This window comes from Macaca mulatta, chromosome 1 (genome assembly GCF_049350105.2).
Source record: "Macaca mulatta isolate MMU2019108-1 chromosome 1, T2T-MMU8v2.0, whole genome shotgun sequence".
Lineage (NCBI taxonomy): Eukaryota > Metazoa > Chordata > Mammalia > Primates > Cercopithecidae > Macaca > Macaca mulatta.
The window spans coordinates 189,770,898-189,787,827 of record NC_133406.1 but is presented as its reverse complement, the minus strand read 5'-3'; the positions used below and the strand labels follow the sequence as shown (position 1 = coordinate 189,787,827).

The 16,930-nt window shown below is 45.1% G+C and overlaps 2 protein-coding genes across 11 annotated transcripts in view; both read right to left on the bottom strand.

The window, feature by feature from the left end:
- Positions 1-16,930, bottom strand: part of FAF1 (Fas associated factor 1) — a 518,996-nt gene that overhangs the window by 429,937 nt on the left and 72,129 nt on the right.
- On the bottom strand, positions 3,874-16,217 carry LOC144333494 (uncharacterized). Of its 6 annotated transcripts, XM_077957668.1 has the most exons (3): positions 15,693-16,217; positions 5,329-6,327; positions 3,874-5,116 (listed from the first exon to the last, which is right to left on the bottom strand). In XM_077957668.1, exon 2 carries the CDS (start codon positions 5,733-5,735, stop codon positions 5,340-5,342), a length of 396 nt encoding a protein of 131 aa, XP_077813794.1. In that variant the 5' UTR covers positions 5,736-6,327; positions 15,693-16,217; the 3' UTR covers positions 3,874-5,116; positions 5,329-5,339. The 6 variants fall into 6 exon arrangements, 3 of the variants coding, with proteins under 3 accessions (XP_077813794.1, XP_077813780.1, XP_077813790.1); XR_013402179.1 differs by lacking the exon at positions 15,693-16,217 and having other exon boundaries at positions 3,874-4,974; positions 5,187-8,002; XR_013402178.1 differs by lacking the exon at positions 15,693-16,217 and having other exon boundaries at positions 3,874-4,974; positions 5,045-7,489.

The window sequence follows — 16,930 nt, the reverse complement described above, 5'->3', positions numbered from 1 at the left end:
CATTTGGCTCTGCAATTTCAATGGTATTTATTGGTTTTCAGCTTTGGAATCGCTTTCTGGACCAGTGGTTCTCAATGCTTTCTATATAAAAGAAATACCTGGATATATATTTTTTAAATGTCAACATCACTAGCTTACAAACTCAGAGATTCTGATTGTAATTAGTCTGAGTGGGGTTCAAACATTAGTACTGTTTAAAAAGCTCCCCAGGTTATTCTAATGAGTGTAGCTAGTATGAGAATCATTGTTCTAGACAACATACAAGAATTATTTTGCTAAAACTTAAAAGTGAAAGAAAAATAAAAATTCCTAGGCCCCATTCCCAGAGACTCTTTTTTGGGTAGTTTTTGATGAAGGCCAAAATCTGTATTTCAGAAAATTCACTAGGTGGTTGTGATGTAGGTGGTCTCCTTATACAATCTACTGAACTTCTCCGGCACAAAAATATTTTTGGTATTGTTCTTGTGCACATGCTGTTTCCTCGGTCTGGAAGGCTACTTTCAAAGTTGTCCTCCTGGTGAACTCATCCTGAAAGACCGAAAACTTAAATACTGTCCCAACCTGAGTTTCATGGTAACTGATTATTTATATGATTGAGTTAATTATTCCAAAAATCCACCTATCACACTCCCTCACACTACCAAAAGAAGGAACATCCAGGCTACAATTAAGTCTTCCACATATTATGATACAGAGCACTGGGGATTTGAGTAAATACTTCCATACATGTCACTAAGTTGAAAGCATCAATCGGGAAAACCCTTAGAAACACCTGCAGGTACTCTTGCAGAGCTGACGTTGTTTTCCATATAGCACACACTTATCACTGTTATCCTTCCCATTACATGAGTGGTTTCTAAAACACTTGAATCTTATTTCATCTACCACAGAGGATCATATTAAATACCTATATATAATTTTACTGTTAAACTAAGAAATTCTTTAATAGCTACAGAAAAAGTGCATTTATGAGAAGGCAACACTAATACGTGCACTGAAAACATATATGGGTAAAGCATAAATTTTTAAGCTGGAAACCCTGAAAATTCTAAGATTTTTGCTCTTCACTTGATGTATTTGGAGATTATCTATGTATTTTAATGGTGACTTCACACAAAAGGCATTGTTTCAATACCCATGAAGAATAACAATGCTTTAAAAAACAGTAAGCATCTAAAATGTCAGGTCATTACTCTGAACAAAGATTATTGCACCAAAATACAAATACATAAAATATGTAATACATATAAAAGCACATAGTTGAAAAGAAACCAAGTTGTATATTACTTAAGCCTAAGTCCTAAATTAAGCCCCAAAAGAAAACACCCTGAAAGAAAAAACTCTGGTTAACAAAACAAGAATCGTAAATGTACATTGCAAGAAGATCTAAAATGAAAGATGAGTTGCTGCATTAAATACACATACGTAGGCCAGGCACGGTGGCTCACACCTGTAATCCCAGCACTTTGGGAGGCCAAGGCGGGTGGATCACTTGAGGTCAGGAGTTTGAGACCAGCCTGGCCAACATGGTAAAACCCTGTCTCCACTAAAAATACAAAAATTAAAAAATTAGCCAGGCATGGTGACATGTGCCTATAATCCCAGCTACTCAGGAGGCTGAGGCAGAAGAATGGCTTGAGCCCAGGAGGCAGCGGTTGCAGTGAGCCAAGATCACATCACTGCAGTCCAGCCTGGACAACAGAGCAAGACTCTGTCTCAAATAAATAAATAAATATATGTATATGTAGGTATGTGTAAACACACACACACTAAAAATACTAGGTTAATGGTCGGGTGCAGTGGCTCACACCTGTAATCCCAGCACTTTGGGAGAACAAGGTGGGCAGATCACCTAAGGTCAGGAGTTCAAGACCAGCGTGGCCAACATGGCGAAACCCTGTCTCTACTAAAAATACAAAAATTAGCTGGGTGTGGTGGCGGGCACCTGTAATCCCAGACACTCGGGAGACTGAGGCAGGAGAATCACTTGAACCCGGGAGGCAGGTGTAGTGAGCCGAGATTGCACCACTGCACTCTAGCCTGGGCAAGAGAGTGAGACTCTTGTCTCAAAAAAAAAAAAAAAAAAAAAAAAAAAAAAAAAAAAAACTAGGTTACTGCATTGATTTTGAAACGCAGCTTAGAGATCTAAAATCAAGACTCACAAATGCCCACAAGATTTGATGACTAGGAGATCACTGTTTGCCCCACCTGGAAACCCCTATTTATGCACCTAGGATGCAATTCAAATGCCGAAGTGCCCAAAACAACACTGGGCAACTAACAAATGTATGGGACAACCTGAACATCAAAAATAAAAATGTCTGAAATAAAAAGAAAAATAAATAAAAATGCCTATACTGAATGATAATACACTGAATAAACAAAAATCCATATTGATTCTTTTAAAAATGGATTTTTATTTACAAAATGCTAAAGTATCACCACCAGATTACTTGCTAATTTGCCAGTTACCACCTAAACTAAATGACCAAACTAAGTATCACAAATACTAAGACAACATCAGGTTATAAGCCTTCTGGTATAAGATAAAAAGTTGACAGTATCACTCATGAAGCAAAGTCTTCCACCAAAGTCTTCCACCAATGTCTTATCAAGTCTCTAGACTTAAAAGAAGAAGAAAAGTCAAATGACACCATGAAGAAAACAACCGAACAAATCTAAAATGCACATTTCACAAGACTATCCTGGACCCCTCACAAGTTAATGTTATTACCTCCCCTCCTTCCACAGAGTTACAAGACCCCTTCCACACTAAAAGACACTAAAGATACAACTATCAAATGTAATATACAATTGTAAATTAGATACTGACAGGAAAAGCTGTAAAAAAAATTTTTTTGGCATAACTGGGAAATTTTCAGTGTTGCCTGGATTTTACAAGATATTATGGAATTATTACTTTACTGAGAAGTAAAGTATCGAGTATATGGGAAATTAGGCTAGGCACAGTGGCTCACACCTATAATGCCAGCACTTTGGGAGGCTGAGGCGGGCGGATCATCTGAGGTCAGGAGTTCGAGACCAGCCTGGCCAACATGGAGAAACTCTGTCTCTACTAAAAATACAAAAATTAGCCAGGCATGGTGGCAGTGGCACTCCTGTAATCCCAGCTACTCGGGAGGCTGAGGCAGGAGAATCGCCTGAACCCAGGAGGTGGAGGTTGCAGTGAGCCAAGACTGCACTACTGCACTCCAGCCAGGGCAACAGAACAAGACTCTGTCTCAAAAAAAAAAAAAAATTGTCCCCATTAAGAGTTGCATACTGAAGTACTTAACAATGAAGTATAATGATGTCTACAAGTTACTTTCAAACAACAAAGCAACATGTATGTATACATAGAAATAAAACACATGACATGTTAAAAATTCTTAAATATAGGCTGTGCACGGTGACTCATGCCTATAATCCCAGCACTTAGGGAGGCCGAGGTGGACAGATCACTTGAGGCCAGGGGTTCAAGACTAGCCTGGCCAACAGGTGAAACACTGCCTCTACTTAAAAAAAAAAAAAAAATTACCCAGGCGTGGTGATATGCACCTGTAGTCTCAGCTACTCGGGATGCTGAGGCAGGAGAATCGCTTGAACCTGGGAGGTAGAGACTGCAGTAAGCCGAGATCACGCACTCCAGTCGGGGCCACAGAGTGAGACTGTCTCAAAAAAAAAAAAAAAAAAAAAAATTTTTTTCTTAAATACAGGAAGATTTACTTGTGTATGTTGAACCATCCTTGGATCTCTCAGATACATCCCCTTTGGTCATGATTAATGACTTTTTTAATGTGTTGTTGAATTTTGTTTGCTAGTATTTTGTTGAGGATTTTTGTATCAGTATTAGTTGGGGACACTGAACTGTAGTTTTCTTTTTTTGATGTGTTTTTTTCTGATTTTGGCATCACGGTTAACACTGGCCTTGTAGAATGAGTTTGTAAGTATTCCTTCCTCTATTTTTCAGATTAGGTTGATAAAATTGGTACTCGTTCTTCTTTATGTATATAGTAGAATTTAGCAGTTGAAACCATTGAGTCCCAGGCTTTTCTTTGCTGGTAGACTTTTCGTTACACCTTTGATCATGTTGCTGCTCATTATTAGTCTCTTCAGGTTTTGGATTTCTTTATGGTTCAATCTTGATAGGTTTTATTTGTCCAGAAATGTACTTTCTTTAAACTTGTCAATTTATTGGCATATAGTTGTTGCTCAGAGTAGCCACTAATGAACCTTTGAATTTCTACAGTATCAGATGTTGAAAGGAATGAGACACATCCCCCATATATCTCCCAACTTCCTGAGCCCAGCACAAACACATTCCTCCATATTTCTTTCAAACTTCAGAAAAACATCACCTGGGAGATCTCCGATAAGGAATGCTAAATGTATAATGTTAACCAATTGTAATGCTGTAACCGAGAGAATTACCTTGTTCCCTGTAACTTTACATATCCTGTTTACATCGGGCTATAAAAAGCAAGCACTCCCATTGTTCGAGGCCCTCTTGTATGCTGTGGAATGGAGGGACCCAGTTCGAACTTGTAGTAAAGATCCTTGCCGCTTGGCTTTGACTCTGGACTCTGGTGGTCTTCTTTGGGGAACAAACGGTCTGGGCATAACATCTGGGGGCTCGTCCGGGATTCCCCAAGCCCACCAGACCCCTGGTCAAGGGATCTACTAGGATCGATCTACTGATAGGTGAGCCGGCTCGTCTCCGTTTGCCTGTCTGTTCTGAATATGAATCTGTGACTCACGAGGTCTGAAACTGGAGCTGGCGCCGTCCTGGCGGACGCGCTATAGGACAGCCAGCGGAGACCGGTGGGAGACGTCCCCTGGCTCTCGTCTGATCTAAATTGCGATCTGGGCTGCCGGAGCACAATCGCGATCCGAGCAGCTAACTCTGACCCGGGCTACCGGCGCGCGCTTGCGATCTGGGCTGCCAGAGCGCGGTCGCGATCCGAGCAGCTAACTCTGACCCAGGCTACCGGCGCGCGCTTGCGATCTGGGCTGCCGGAGCGCGGTCGCGATCCGAGCAGCTAACTCTGACCCGGGCTACCGGCGCGCGCTTGCGATCTGGGCTGCCGGAGCGCGGTCGCGATCCGAGCAGCTAACTCTGACCCGGGCTACCGGCGCGCGCTTGCGATCTGGGCTGCCGGAGCGCGGTCGCGATCCGAGCAGCTAACTCTGACCCGGGCTACCGGCGCGCGCTTGCGATCTGGGCTGCCGGAGCGCGGTCGCGATCCGAGCAGCTAACTCTGACCCGGGCTACCGGCGCGCGCTTGCGATCTGGGCTGCCGGAGCGCGGTCGCGATCCGAGCAGCTAACTCTGACCCGGGCTACCGGTGCGCGCTTGCGATCTGGGCTGCCGAAGCGCAGTTGCGATCCGAGCAGCTGACTCGGACCCAGGCTTCTGGAGCGCTTGCGATCTGAGCTGCCGGAGCGCATTTGTGATCTGGGCAGCGGCTGACTCTGACCCGGGCTGCCGGGGCGCGCTCGCGATCTGAGCTGCCAGAGAGCGTTTGCGATCTGGGCAGCGGCTGTCTCTGACCCGGGCTGCCGGGGCGCGCTTGCGATCTGAGCTGCTGGAGCGCGTTTGCGATCTGGGCAGCGGCCGTCTCTGACCCGGGCTGCCGGGGCGCACTCGCGATCTGAGCTGCCAGAGCGCGTTTGCAATCTGAGCAGCAGCCGTTTCTGACCCGGGCTGCCAAAGCGCGCTTGCGACTAGATATCATTAATAAGATTTCCTTCACAGGGATTCTAACCCGCCTCCTTGGCTGTCACCTTTCCAATTAGCCCCTGAACCTTGTAAGGCACTGGTTGCTCGGTCGCTAAAATCCAAGCAACCAACTGCCCCCCCCATCCTGTTCTACCTGATAGCGGGGACCCACTGTTCACAGAACCCCCTCCGTACCCCTCCGGGCCCCAGGCCCCAGCCCCCCGGGCTGAGTTGCAGGAAGGAGCAGGCGGACGGGAGGCGGCCAACGCACCCGGACCCACCCCCGGGCTGAGCCGCAGGAGAAAGCAGGCGGACGGGAGGCGGCTGGCACACACGGGCCCGCTGAAAAGGAAAGTAACTTTGAAAGGCCGGCGGGGCGGACGCAAGGGCGCACTTTGCGGGCTAGCCCCCCCAGCTGCCTGACTCCACGGTGGCTTTACCCCTTCGGGAAATAGGACCCCCAGATGACACGGGAATCCCCAGGCTCCAGTACTGGCCATTCTCTACCAGTGATCTGTATAACTGGAAGACCCAGAGTGCTCGGTTTTCAGACAACCCCAAAGATTTAATGGCTTTACTGCATAGTGTCATGTTCACCCACCAGCCCACTTGGGATGATTTTCAGCAGCTCCTCCGAATCTTGTTCACAACCGAGGAGCAAGAGAGAATACAGGTAGAAGCTAGAAAGCTGGTCCCGGGGGACGACAGTCAACCGACTGCCAACCCTGACCTCATAAATGCGACTTTTCCTCTGACCAGGCCCGTGTGGGACTACAACATGGCAGAAGGTAGGGGACGGCTACGCCTTTATCGCCAGACTCTAATGGCGGGTCTCCGGGCAGCTGCTTGCAAGCCCACTAATTTGGCTAAAGTATACTCTGTTCTGCAGGGAAAGACAGAGAGCCCAGCTACCTACTTAGAAAGATTAATGGAAGCTTTTAGACAGTACACCCCCATAGACCCAGAGGCTCCAGGAAGTCAGGCAGCTGTTGTAATGTCTTTCGTAAATCAGGCAGCCCCAGACATTAAAAGGAGGGCAGCGCTGGTTAACAGATGCCCGGAAGCAGACTGTTCTGCAGATCCCCAGGCCACAATCCACCCGACAAGTGAGGGAATTCCTGGGAGCGGGATTTTGTAGACTATGGATACCTGGGTTCGCAGAACTGGCTAAACCCTTGTATCAGGCAACACGGGGGCAGCAGCCATTTAATTGGACAGACGAAGCCGAGTCGGCTTTCCAACAGATCAAAACCGCCCTACTCTCTGCGCCTACACTGGGACTATCTGATGTCACCAAGCCCTTCCACTTATACGTGGACGAGAGTAAGGGTGTCGCCAAGGCGGTAATAACTCAGAACTTAGGCCCCTGGCGGAGGCCGGTTGCCTACCTGTCAAAGAAGTTAGACCCAGTGGCTGCCGGGTGGCCCCCTTGTCTCCGAATGATTGCGGCCACGGCTCTGATGGTACAAGATGCTGATAAACTTGTCATAGGTCAAGAATTGCGGGTTGTTACCCCACATGCCATCGAAGGTGTACTCAAACAGCCACCTAATCGATGGATAAGTAACGCCCGGCTCACCCACTACCAAGGAAATCCTATCAGGATAACCTTCCTGCCCCCAACGACCTTAAACCCTGCCTCGCTGCTGCCCAACCTGGACCTGGACGCGCCACTCCACGACTGCACCGAGATACTAGCTCAGGTGCACGGAGTTGGAGAGGACCTGCAGGACCGCCCACTCCCTGACGCTGACCTCGTCTGGTTCACTGATGGGAGCAGCTTCATGCATCAAGGCCAGAGGTACGCTGGAGCGGCAGTGACTTCAGAGACTGAGGTAATCTGGGCGGAACCCCTGCCCCCGGGGACATCAGCCCAGAAGGCCGAACTGATAGCGCTCACCCAAGCTCTTACCTTAGGGGCAGGGAAAAAGCTGACAGTATATACAGACAGCCGATATGCTTTTGCTACGGCGCACATACATGGGGCCCTTTACAGGGAGCGAGGGTTACTAACGGCTGAAAGAAAAGAGATAACAAACAAGCAAGAGATCCTAGCCCTGTTAACAGCGCTATGGAAGCCAAAAAAAGTTAGCCATTGTGCATTGCCCAGGGCATCAGAAACCAACCACTCCAACTGCTCAAGGCAACTTTCTGGCAGACCAAACCGCAAGAAATGTGGCAAAGGCTCCCAGCCAACTCCTTGCACTCCAGCTCCCTGACCCGGGCCCCCGGGACTTGCCATATTTCCCTGATTATTCAGAACAAGATCTCCAGTGGATTGACAAGCTTCCCCTGAAACAGATCCAGAATAGGTGGTGGACTGATACTAATGATCAAACCATCCTACCAGAAAAATTAGGACAACAAGTGTTAGAACACATTCACCGAACCACCCACCTGGGTGCTCAGCGGATGATAGACCTGATCAGACGCTCTAAGCTCAAATTCAGACATACAGCCGAGAAGGCCAGCAGCATCGTGGCAAGTTGCAAAATCTGCCAGCTTAACAACGCCTACCCCCAATCCTAGACTGCAGCAGGAACAAGGCTCAGGAGAACCAGGCCTGGTATCTACTGGGAAGTAGATTTTACTGAAATAAAGCCAGGAAAGTAGGGGTATCGGTACTTACTTGTCTTTGTAGATACTTTTTCAGGGTGGACTGAAGCATTCCCAACCAAAAGAGAAACTGCTCAGGTCATAGCAAAGAAAATTCTGGAAGATATCCTTCCCAGGTATGGCTTTCCCGTCCAGATAAGGTCAGATAATGGGCCCGCCTTCATCACTAAGGTAAGTCAGGATTTGGCTTCCATCCTTGGGGCAAATTGGAAACTACATTGCGCTTACTGGCCCCAGAGTTCAGGACAGGTAGAGAGGATAAATCGGACCTTAAAAGAGACGTTAACTAAATTGACTATGGAGACTGGCGCTAATTGGGTAGTCCTTCTCCCCTATGCTCTGTTCCGGGCCCGTAATACCCCTTACAGACTGGGCCTTACCCCTTACGAAATCATGTATGGCAGACCTCCACCCCTGGTTCCCAGCTAAAGACAATCTGCTTAAGTCTGAAACAGAAAATGTCTCTGAATTCTTATTTTCCCTACAAGCCTTGCAGAAAATTCATCAAGAAATCTGGCCCAAGCTGAAGGAACTATATGAGACCAGTCCCCCACCGACACCCCATCCGTACCAGCCGGGAGACTGGGTCCTAGTTAAGCGACACCGACAAGAGACCCTAGAACCCAGGTGGAAAGGACCACTCCAGGTACTCCTGACCACACCCACTGCCCTAAAGGTAAAAGGCATCACGTCGTGGATCCACTACACCCACGTCAGGCCAGTGGACCCAACCTCCGACTTTCTGGGACCAATCACGGCGGCGGCTGAAGCACCCGCCACGTGGACTGTGGACAGAGCTAAGAACCTATCTAGTCCCTCTGTTACCAACCTACTGTGTCTCCCTGTCACATTAGTTTCCCGGTTGACTCTACTAACTGCTGGCGAGTTCCTAGGGTACACCGGTAACTGGACTAGTACTGCTATTCACCCAGTCCCTAGACCGAGACCTGCACGAGCCATATTTCTCCCCCTCATTGCAGGAATCTCCCTCACCGCATCCCTCATTGCGGCCAGGATAGCGGGGGGAGCCCTAGGTCACACCCTCATAGAAAGCACAACAACAACTTGTACTAACAATTTGCCGTTGCTATGGAGGAGTCAGCTGAGTCCCTTGCCTCCCTTCAGTGACAGCTCACGTCCCTAGCCCAGGTAACCTTGCAGAACCAGAGGGCCCTAGACCTACTCACTGCTGAAAAAGGTGGTACATGTATGTTTCTGAAAGAGGACTGTTGTTTCTACATAAATAAATCAGGGCTTGTAAAAGACCAGGTCCAACAGTTATGCAAGTTAAGCACTGAAGTAAAAACACGGCAGTTTGCTTCAGCTGCAGACCAATGGTGGAATTCCTCTATGTTTTCTCTGTTAGCCCCCTTCCTTGGACCCCTGCTAAGTCTACTATTTCTGCTAACCGTAGGACCTTGTGTTGTTAACAGAATTTTGCAGTTTGTCAGAGAAAGGTTTAACACTGTTCAGCTCATGGTCCTCAGAGCCCAATACCAACCTGTAAACGCTGAAACAGAGTCAAACTTATAAGACCCAAGATTGGCTCTAGAGTTACCTGAAAAAAAGGGGGGAATGAAAGGAATGAGGCACATCCCCCATATATCTCCCAACTTCCTGAGCCCAGCACAAACACATTCCTCCATATTTCTTTCAAACTTCAGAAAAACATCACCTGGGAGATCTCCGATAAGGAATGCTAAATGTATAATGTTAACCAATTGTAATGCTGTAACCGAGAGAATTACCTTGTTCCCTGTAACTTTACATATCCTGTTTACATCGGGCTATAAAAAGCAAGCACTCCCATTGTTCGAGGCCCTCTTGTATGCTGTGGAATGGAGGGACCCAGTTCGAACTTGTAGTAAAGATCCTTGCTGCTTGGCTTTGACTCTGGACTCTGGTGGTCTTCTTTGGGGAACAAACGGTCTGGGCATAACAATGTAACATGTCGTTTTTCATCTCTGATTTTATTTATTTGGGTCTTCTGTCTTTTCTCAGTTTGGTTAAAGATTTGTTGATATTGTTTATCTTTTCAAAAAAGCCAACTTTTCCTTTCATGGATCTTTTGTATTGTTTTCTTCACATGAATTTCATTTATTTCTGCTTAATCCTAATCATTTTTTTCTTCTACTAATTTTGAGTTTCGTTTGCTGTTACATTTCCAGCCCTTTAAAATGCATGGTTACCCTATTTTTATAATGTTTTAATTCTTTTTTGATTAGCCACTTACTGCTATAAAATTCCTTCTTAGTATTGTCTTAGTTGTGTCCCACAGTTTTTTGCTATGTTCTGTTTCCATTATCATTAGTTTCAAGAAACATTTCAAATTCCTTCTTAATTTCCTCGCTGATCCACTGGTCATTTCAGGAGCATATTGTTTAATTTCCATGTGCTCCTATTCGTTCCCAAATTCTTCCTGTTACTGATTTCTAGTTTTATTCCACTGTGGTCAGAAAGAAGATGCTTCACATAACTATTTTTTTGAATGCTTTAAGACAAGTTTTGTGCCCTAACATATGGTCTATCATTCAGAATGATCCATATGCTGAGGAAAAAATGTGTATTTTGCGACTGACGGAAAAAGTGTTCTGTAAATATCTATTAAGTCCATTTGGTCTATTGTGCAGAGTAAGTCCAATCTTTGTTGATTTTCTGTGTGGATGATCTGTCCAATGCTAAAGGGGTATGTGGAAGTCTTTAGCTATTATTTTATTAAGGTTTCCCATTCTCTTCCTGTCTTTCTCTCTCACACACACACATGCACACACGTGTGCGCACGCACACACACACCTTCTAATATTTGTTTTACATATCTAGGTGCACCAGTGTTAGATGAATATATATTCACAATTGTTACGGCCTCTTGCTGAACTGAGAGCCCTTTATCATTATACAGTAACCTTTGTCTTTTCTTATAGTTGTCTTGAACTTTATTCTGTCTGATATAACTATAGTTAAGCATGCTCTTTTTTGGTTTCCATTACATGGAATATCTCTTTCCATCCCTCTATTTTCAGTCTATGTGTGTCTTTACAGGTGAAGTGTGTTTCTTGTTTCTTGTAGGCAACAGATCATTTGGGTCTTCTTTCTGTATTCATTCAGCCACTGTCTTTCCATTGACGAGTTTACTCCATTTACATTCAATGTTATCATGAATAAGTAAAGATTTACTCCTGCCATTTTGTTACTTGTTTTCTGGTTGTTTTGTGGTCTTCTCTTCTTTCCTTGCTGCCTTCCTTTCTTCCTTTTACTGAAGGTGATTTTCTCTGGTAGTATGAGTTAATTTCTTGCTCTTTATTTTTTGTGTATGTTCTGTATGTTTTTTTATTTGAGGTTACCACGAGGCTTCCAAATACTATCTTACAACCCATTATCTTAAGCTGATAACAACTTGAAACTGTTTACATAAACAAGAAAGAAGCAAAAAGAAAAACTCTACATCTTAACGTCTTCTTAACTTTTTGTTTCTATTTATATCTTCCTGTACTGTCTATGTTTTGAAAAGTTGTTGTAGTTATTTTTGATCAGTTCATATTTTAGTCTATTTGAGAATGGTTCACACACCAAAGTTATAGTATTACAATATTCTTTGTTTTTCTGTGTGTTTACTATTGCTAGTGAGGTTTTTTTTACCCTCAGGTGATATCTTATTGCTCATTATCATCCTTTTCTTTTGGATTAAAGTACTCCTTTTAACACTTCTTGTAGGACAGGTCTGGTGTTGATGAAATCCCTCAGCTTTTTTTTTTTTTTTTTTTTTTTTTTTTGAGACGGAGTCTGGCTCTGTCGCCCAGGCTGGAGTGCAGTGGCGCAATCTCGGCTCACTGCAAGCTCCGCCTCCCGGGTTCACGCCATTCTCCTGCCTCAGCCTCCCGAGTAGCTGGGACTACAGGCGCCCGCCACTGCGCCCGGCTAATTTTTTCTATTTTTAGTAGAGACGGAGTTTCACCATGGTCTCGATCTCCTGACCTTGTGATCCGCCCGCCTCGGCCTCCCAAAGTGCTGGGATTACAGGCAATCCCTCAGCTTTTCTTTGTCTGGGAGAAAGTATTTCGCCTCACGTTTGAAGGATATTTTCACTGAATATTTTATATTATTCTAGGGTCAAAGTTTTTTTCCTTCAGCTCTTTAAGTATGTCATGCCACTCTCCAGCCTGTAAGGTTTCCACTGAAAAGTCTGCTGCCAGACATACTGGAGCTCCATTGTATGTTGTTTCTTTTCTCTTGCTGCTTTTAGGATACTTTATCTTTGATCTCTGGGAGTCTGATTATTAAATGTCTTGAGGTAGTCTTCTTTCAGTTGAATCAACTTGGTGTTCTATAACCAAATTTTAATTAGATACTAGTATCTTTCTCTAGATTTGGGAAGTTCTGTTATTCCTTTATAAACTCTCCACCCTTATCTCTTTCTCTACCTCCTCTTTAAGACCAACAACTCCTAGATTTGGCCTTTGGAGGCTATTTCTGATATCTTTTGCCTAGAATGAAGGCATGCTTTATTCTTTTTTCTTCTGTCTCCTCTGACTGTGTATTTTTAAGTAGGTTGTCTTCACACTCACTAATACTTTTTGTTTGGTCAATTCTGCTACTAAAAGACTTAAAATGCATTCTTGAGTAGTTCCATTGCATTTTCAACTCCAGAATTTCTGCTTGATTCTTTTTAATTAATTCAATCTCTCCAATAGACTTCTGAATTCCTTTTCCATATTATCTTGAATTTCTTTGAGTTTCCTCAAAGCAGCTCTTTGGAATTCTCTGTTTGAAAGGTCACATATCTGTTTCTCCAGGATTGGTCCCTGGTGCCTCATTTAACTCATTTGGTGAGTGTCATGTGCGTCTGTGTGAAGAGACCACCAAACAGGCTTTGTGTGAGCAACATGGCTGTTTATTTCACCTGGGCGCAGACGGGCAGAGTCCGAAAAGAGAGTCAGCGAAGGGAGATAAGGGTGGGGCTGTTTTATAGGATTTGGGTAGGTAAAGGAAAATTACAGTCAAAAGGGGGTTGTTCTCTGGCGGGCAGGAGTGGGGGTTACAAGGTGCTCAGTGGGGGAGTTTTTGAGCCAGGATGAGCCAGGAAGAGGAATTTCACAAGATAATATCATCGCTTAAGGCAAGGACCATCGATTTTCACTTCTTTTGTGGTGGAATGTCATCAGTTAAGGCGAGGCAGGGCATTTGCACTTCTTTTATGATTCTTCAGTTACTTCAGGCCATCTGGGCATATATGTGCAAGTCACAGGGGATGCAATGGCTTGGCTTGGGCTCAGAGGCCTGACATTCCTGCCTTCTTATATTAATAAGAAAAATAAAATAGTGTTGAGTGTGGGGGCGGCAAAAATTTTCGGGGGGTGGTACGGAGAGAGAATGGGCGATGTTTCTCAGGGCTGCTTCAAGCGGGATTAGGGGCGGCGTGGGAACCTAGAGTGAGAGAGATTAAGCTGAAGGAAGATTTTGTGGTAAGGGGTGATACTGTGGGGTCATTAGAAGAAACATTTGTCGTATTGAATGACTGGTGATGGCCTGGATACGGTTTTGGATGAATTGAGAAACTAAACGGAAGGTACAAGGTCCGAATAAAACAAGGAGAAAAATGGGTATTAAAGGACTAAGAATTGGGAGGGCCCAGGACGTCCAATTAGAGAGTGCCCAAGGGGGTTCAGCATAATTACTTGCTTGGTTGGCAAGTTTTTGGGCTCTATCCTTGAGTTTTTTTATGTTGTCATATACCAGGCCAGATTGATTTAGGTAAAAACAACACTCTTCATTTAAGAATATACAGAGTCCGCCTTTTTCAGCAGTGAGTATAAAAGTAAAGAATAGAACTTCCTCAGGGCGGAAGTATTGGAGGATGCCCTGCCAGCAAAGATCATCTATCCACTCTAAGAAGGAGTGAAGAGTGGCGGTTTGGGGATAGCACCAAGAGATATCAGCTGTGACAGCTTGAAGAAACAGTGTAAACCGGCAGTGTAAACAAGAGTAGGGCATTTATAGGTAGTTGAGAACAGTGAATAGGAGTATGACTAGACAGAAGATAGTAGGGATGACTAGTTTTTGGGGCTCGGTCCAATGGTGGGAGTGACTTCGTAAGACCCTGTTATAAAAAGTAGGGTAAGGACGAACAGACCTAATAGAATGAAGGGATGTATTAGGTACATAAGGGTTATTACTGTTCTTCAGAAATACGAGTAAGTTTTAGGGAAGTAGGGGAGAGTACTTGCGACTTCCAGGGGGAAGAGGAGAGATTAGACTGGCTGTCCGATGGACACAGCTTTATTCTGGAACGGTGAACCCAGTGAGGAGGATCCTGCAGGCGGACGGCAGTCGGGGTACTATAGATGGCTAAGTAGGGTCCGGTCCATCGAGGTTGTAGAGTTTGAGGGGTCAGATTCTTAACAAGAACTGATCATCCAGCAGTATTTTATTTTTCTTATTAATATAAGAAGGCAGGAATGTCAGGCCTCTGAGCCCAAGCCAAGCCATCACATCCCCTGTGACTTGCACAGATGGCCTGAAGAAACTGAAAAATCACAAAAGAAGTGCAAATGCCCTGCCTCGCCTTAACTGATGACATTCCACCACAAAAGAAGTGAAAATCGATGGTCCTTGCCTTAAGCGATGATATTATCTTGTGAAATTCCTCTTCCTGGCTCATCCTGGCTCAAAAAGCTCCCCCACTGAGCACCCTGTGACCCCCCACTCCTGCCTGTCAGACAACAACCCCCCTTTGACTGTAATTTTCCTTTACCTACCCAAATCCTATAAAACAGCCCCACACTTATCTCCCTTTGCTGACTCTCTTTTCGGACTCAGCTTGCCTGCACCCAGGTGAAATAAACAGCCATGTTGCTCACACAAAGCCTGTTTGGTGGTCTCTTCACACGGACGCACATGACAGTGAGGTCATGTTTTCCTGGATCATAACGGACGTGCATGACAGTGAGGTCGTGTTTTCCTGGATCATCTTGATGCTTACAGATGTTTGCTAGTGTCTGGGCATATATATGAGTTAGGTATTTACTGTAATTTTTGCATTCAGGACTTCTTTGTATCTGTCCTTGAGAAGACTTTCCAGGTACTGGAAAGAACTTCGGTGTTGTGATCCAAGTCATACCTGCATTAGGGGGCACCCTAAGCCCAGTAACGCTGTAGCTCTCACAGACTTCTAGAGGTATTGCCCTGATGGTCTTGGATAAGATCTGGAAAAATTTTATGGATTAGCATGTAGAAACTCTTGTTATCTTCCCATACTTTCTCCCAAACAAATGGAGACTCTCTCTTTCTCTCTCTCTGTTTCTCTGTACTGAGCTGCTTGGAGCTGGGGGTGGGGTGACACAAGTACTCCTATGGCTGCCACCACTGGGACTGTGCTGGGTCAGACCTGATGCCAGCACAGCACTGAGTCATGTCCCCAGGCTGCCTGTAACTACTACTTGGCTACCAACTACGTTCGCACAAGGTCCTATGTCTCAACAATCAGCAGGTGGGGAAGCCAACCAGGTTTATATCCTTCCCTAAAGGGTGAAAAATTTCCCCTAGGCCTTAGGCAGGTCCAGTGATACTGCACAGAAGCCAGACTGGGGTCAAACACCTTAGAAATCTACCTGGTATTCTACTATACTGGCACTCAAACCACAAGATACAGTCCTTTCCATACTTCCCTCCCCTTTCCATAGGAAGAGGAGCCTCATCCTGTGGTGACCACCACCACAGACCCATGGGGACTACCACCAGGCTACTGCCAATGTTTCCTTGAAGCCCAAGGGCTGCCTATAATCCCAGCACTTTGCGAGGCCGAGGTGGGCAGAACTCTTGAAGCCAGGAGTTCAAGACCAGCCTGGCCAACATGGTGAAACTCCGTCTCTACTAAAAATACAAAAATTAGCCACGTATGGTGGCGCATGCCTGTAATCCCAGCTACTCAGGAGGCTGAGGCATGAGAATTGTTTGAACCCAGGAGGTGGAAGTTGCAGTGAGCCAAGATCACACGACTGCACTCCAGCCTGAGTGACAGAGAGAGAAACTCTGTCTCAAAATTAAAAAAAAAAAAAAAAAAAAAAAAAACTCCAAGGGTTCTTCAGTCAACTTGTGGTGAATGCCGTCAGGCCTGGGACTCTCTCTTCAGGGCAGTGGGCTCCTCACTCTGGTTGGTCCAAGGCAGGTCCAAAAATGCCAACCAAGAGCCAAGGCACGGAGTCAGGGACCCCAAGAGCCTACCTGGTGCTCTACCCCTGTGGCCAAGCTGTTACTTAAGGTGCAAGAAAAACTTATCTTTAATCCAACAGCTGCAGAGTACACATTACTCTCTTCAGCACATGAATCATTCTGAAGGGCAGAACATATATTAGGCCACAAAACAAGTCTTAAAACACTAAAAAAAAATGAAATAATATAAAGTACCTTCTCTGACCACAATGGAATAAACCTAGAAATCAATAATGAGGAATTCTGGAAACTATACAAATACATGAAAATCAAACAATATGCTCCTGACTGATCAGTGGGTCAATGAATAAATTAAGTAAGAACTTGAAAAACTAACTGTAACAAATGATAATAAAAACATAGCATGCCATGCCAAACCTATGGGGTTGC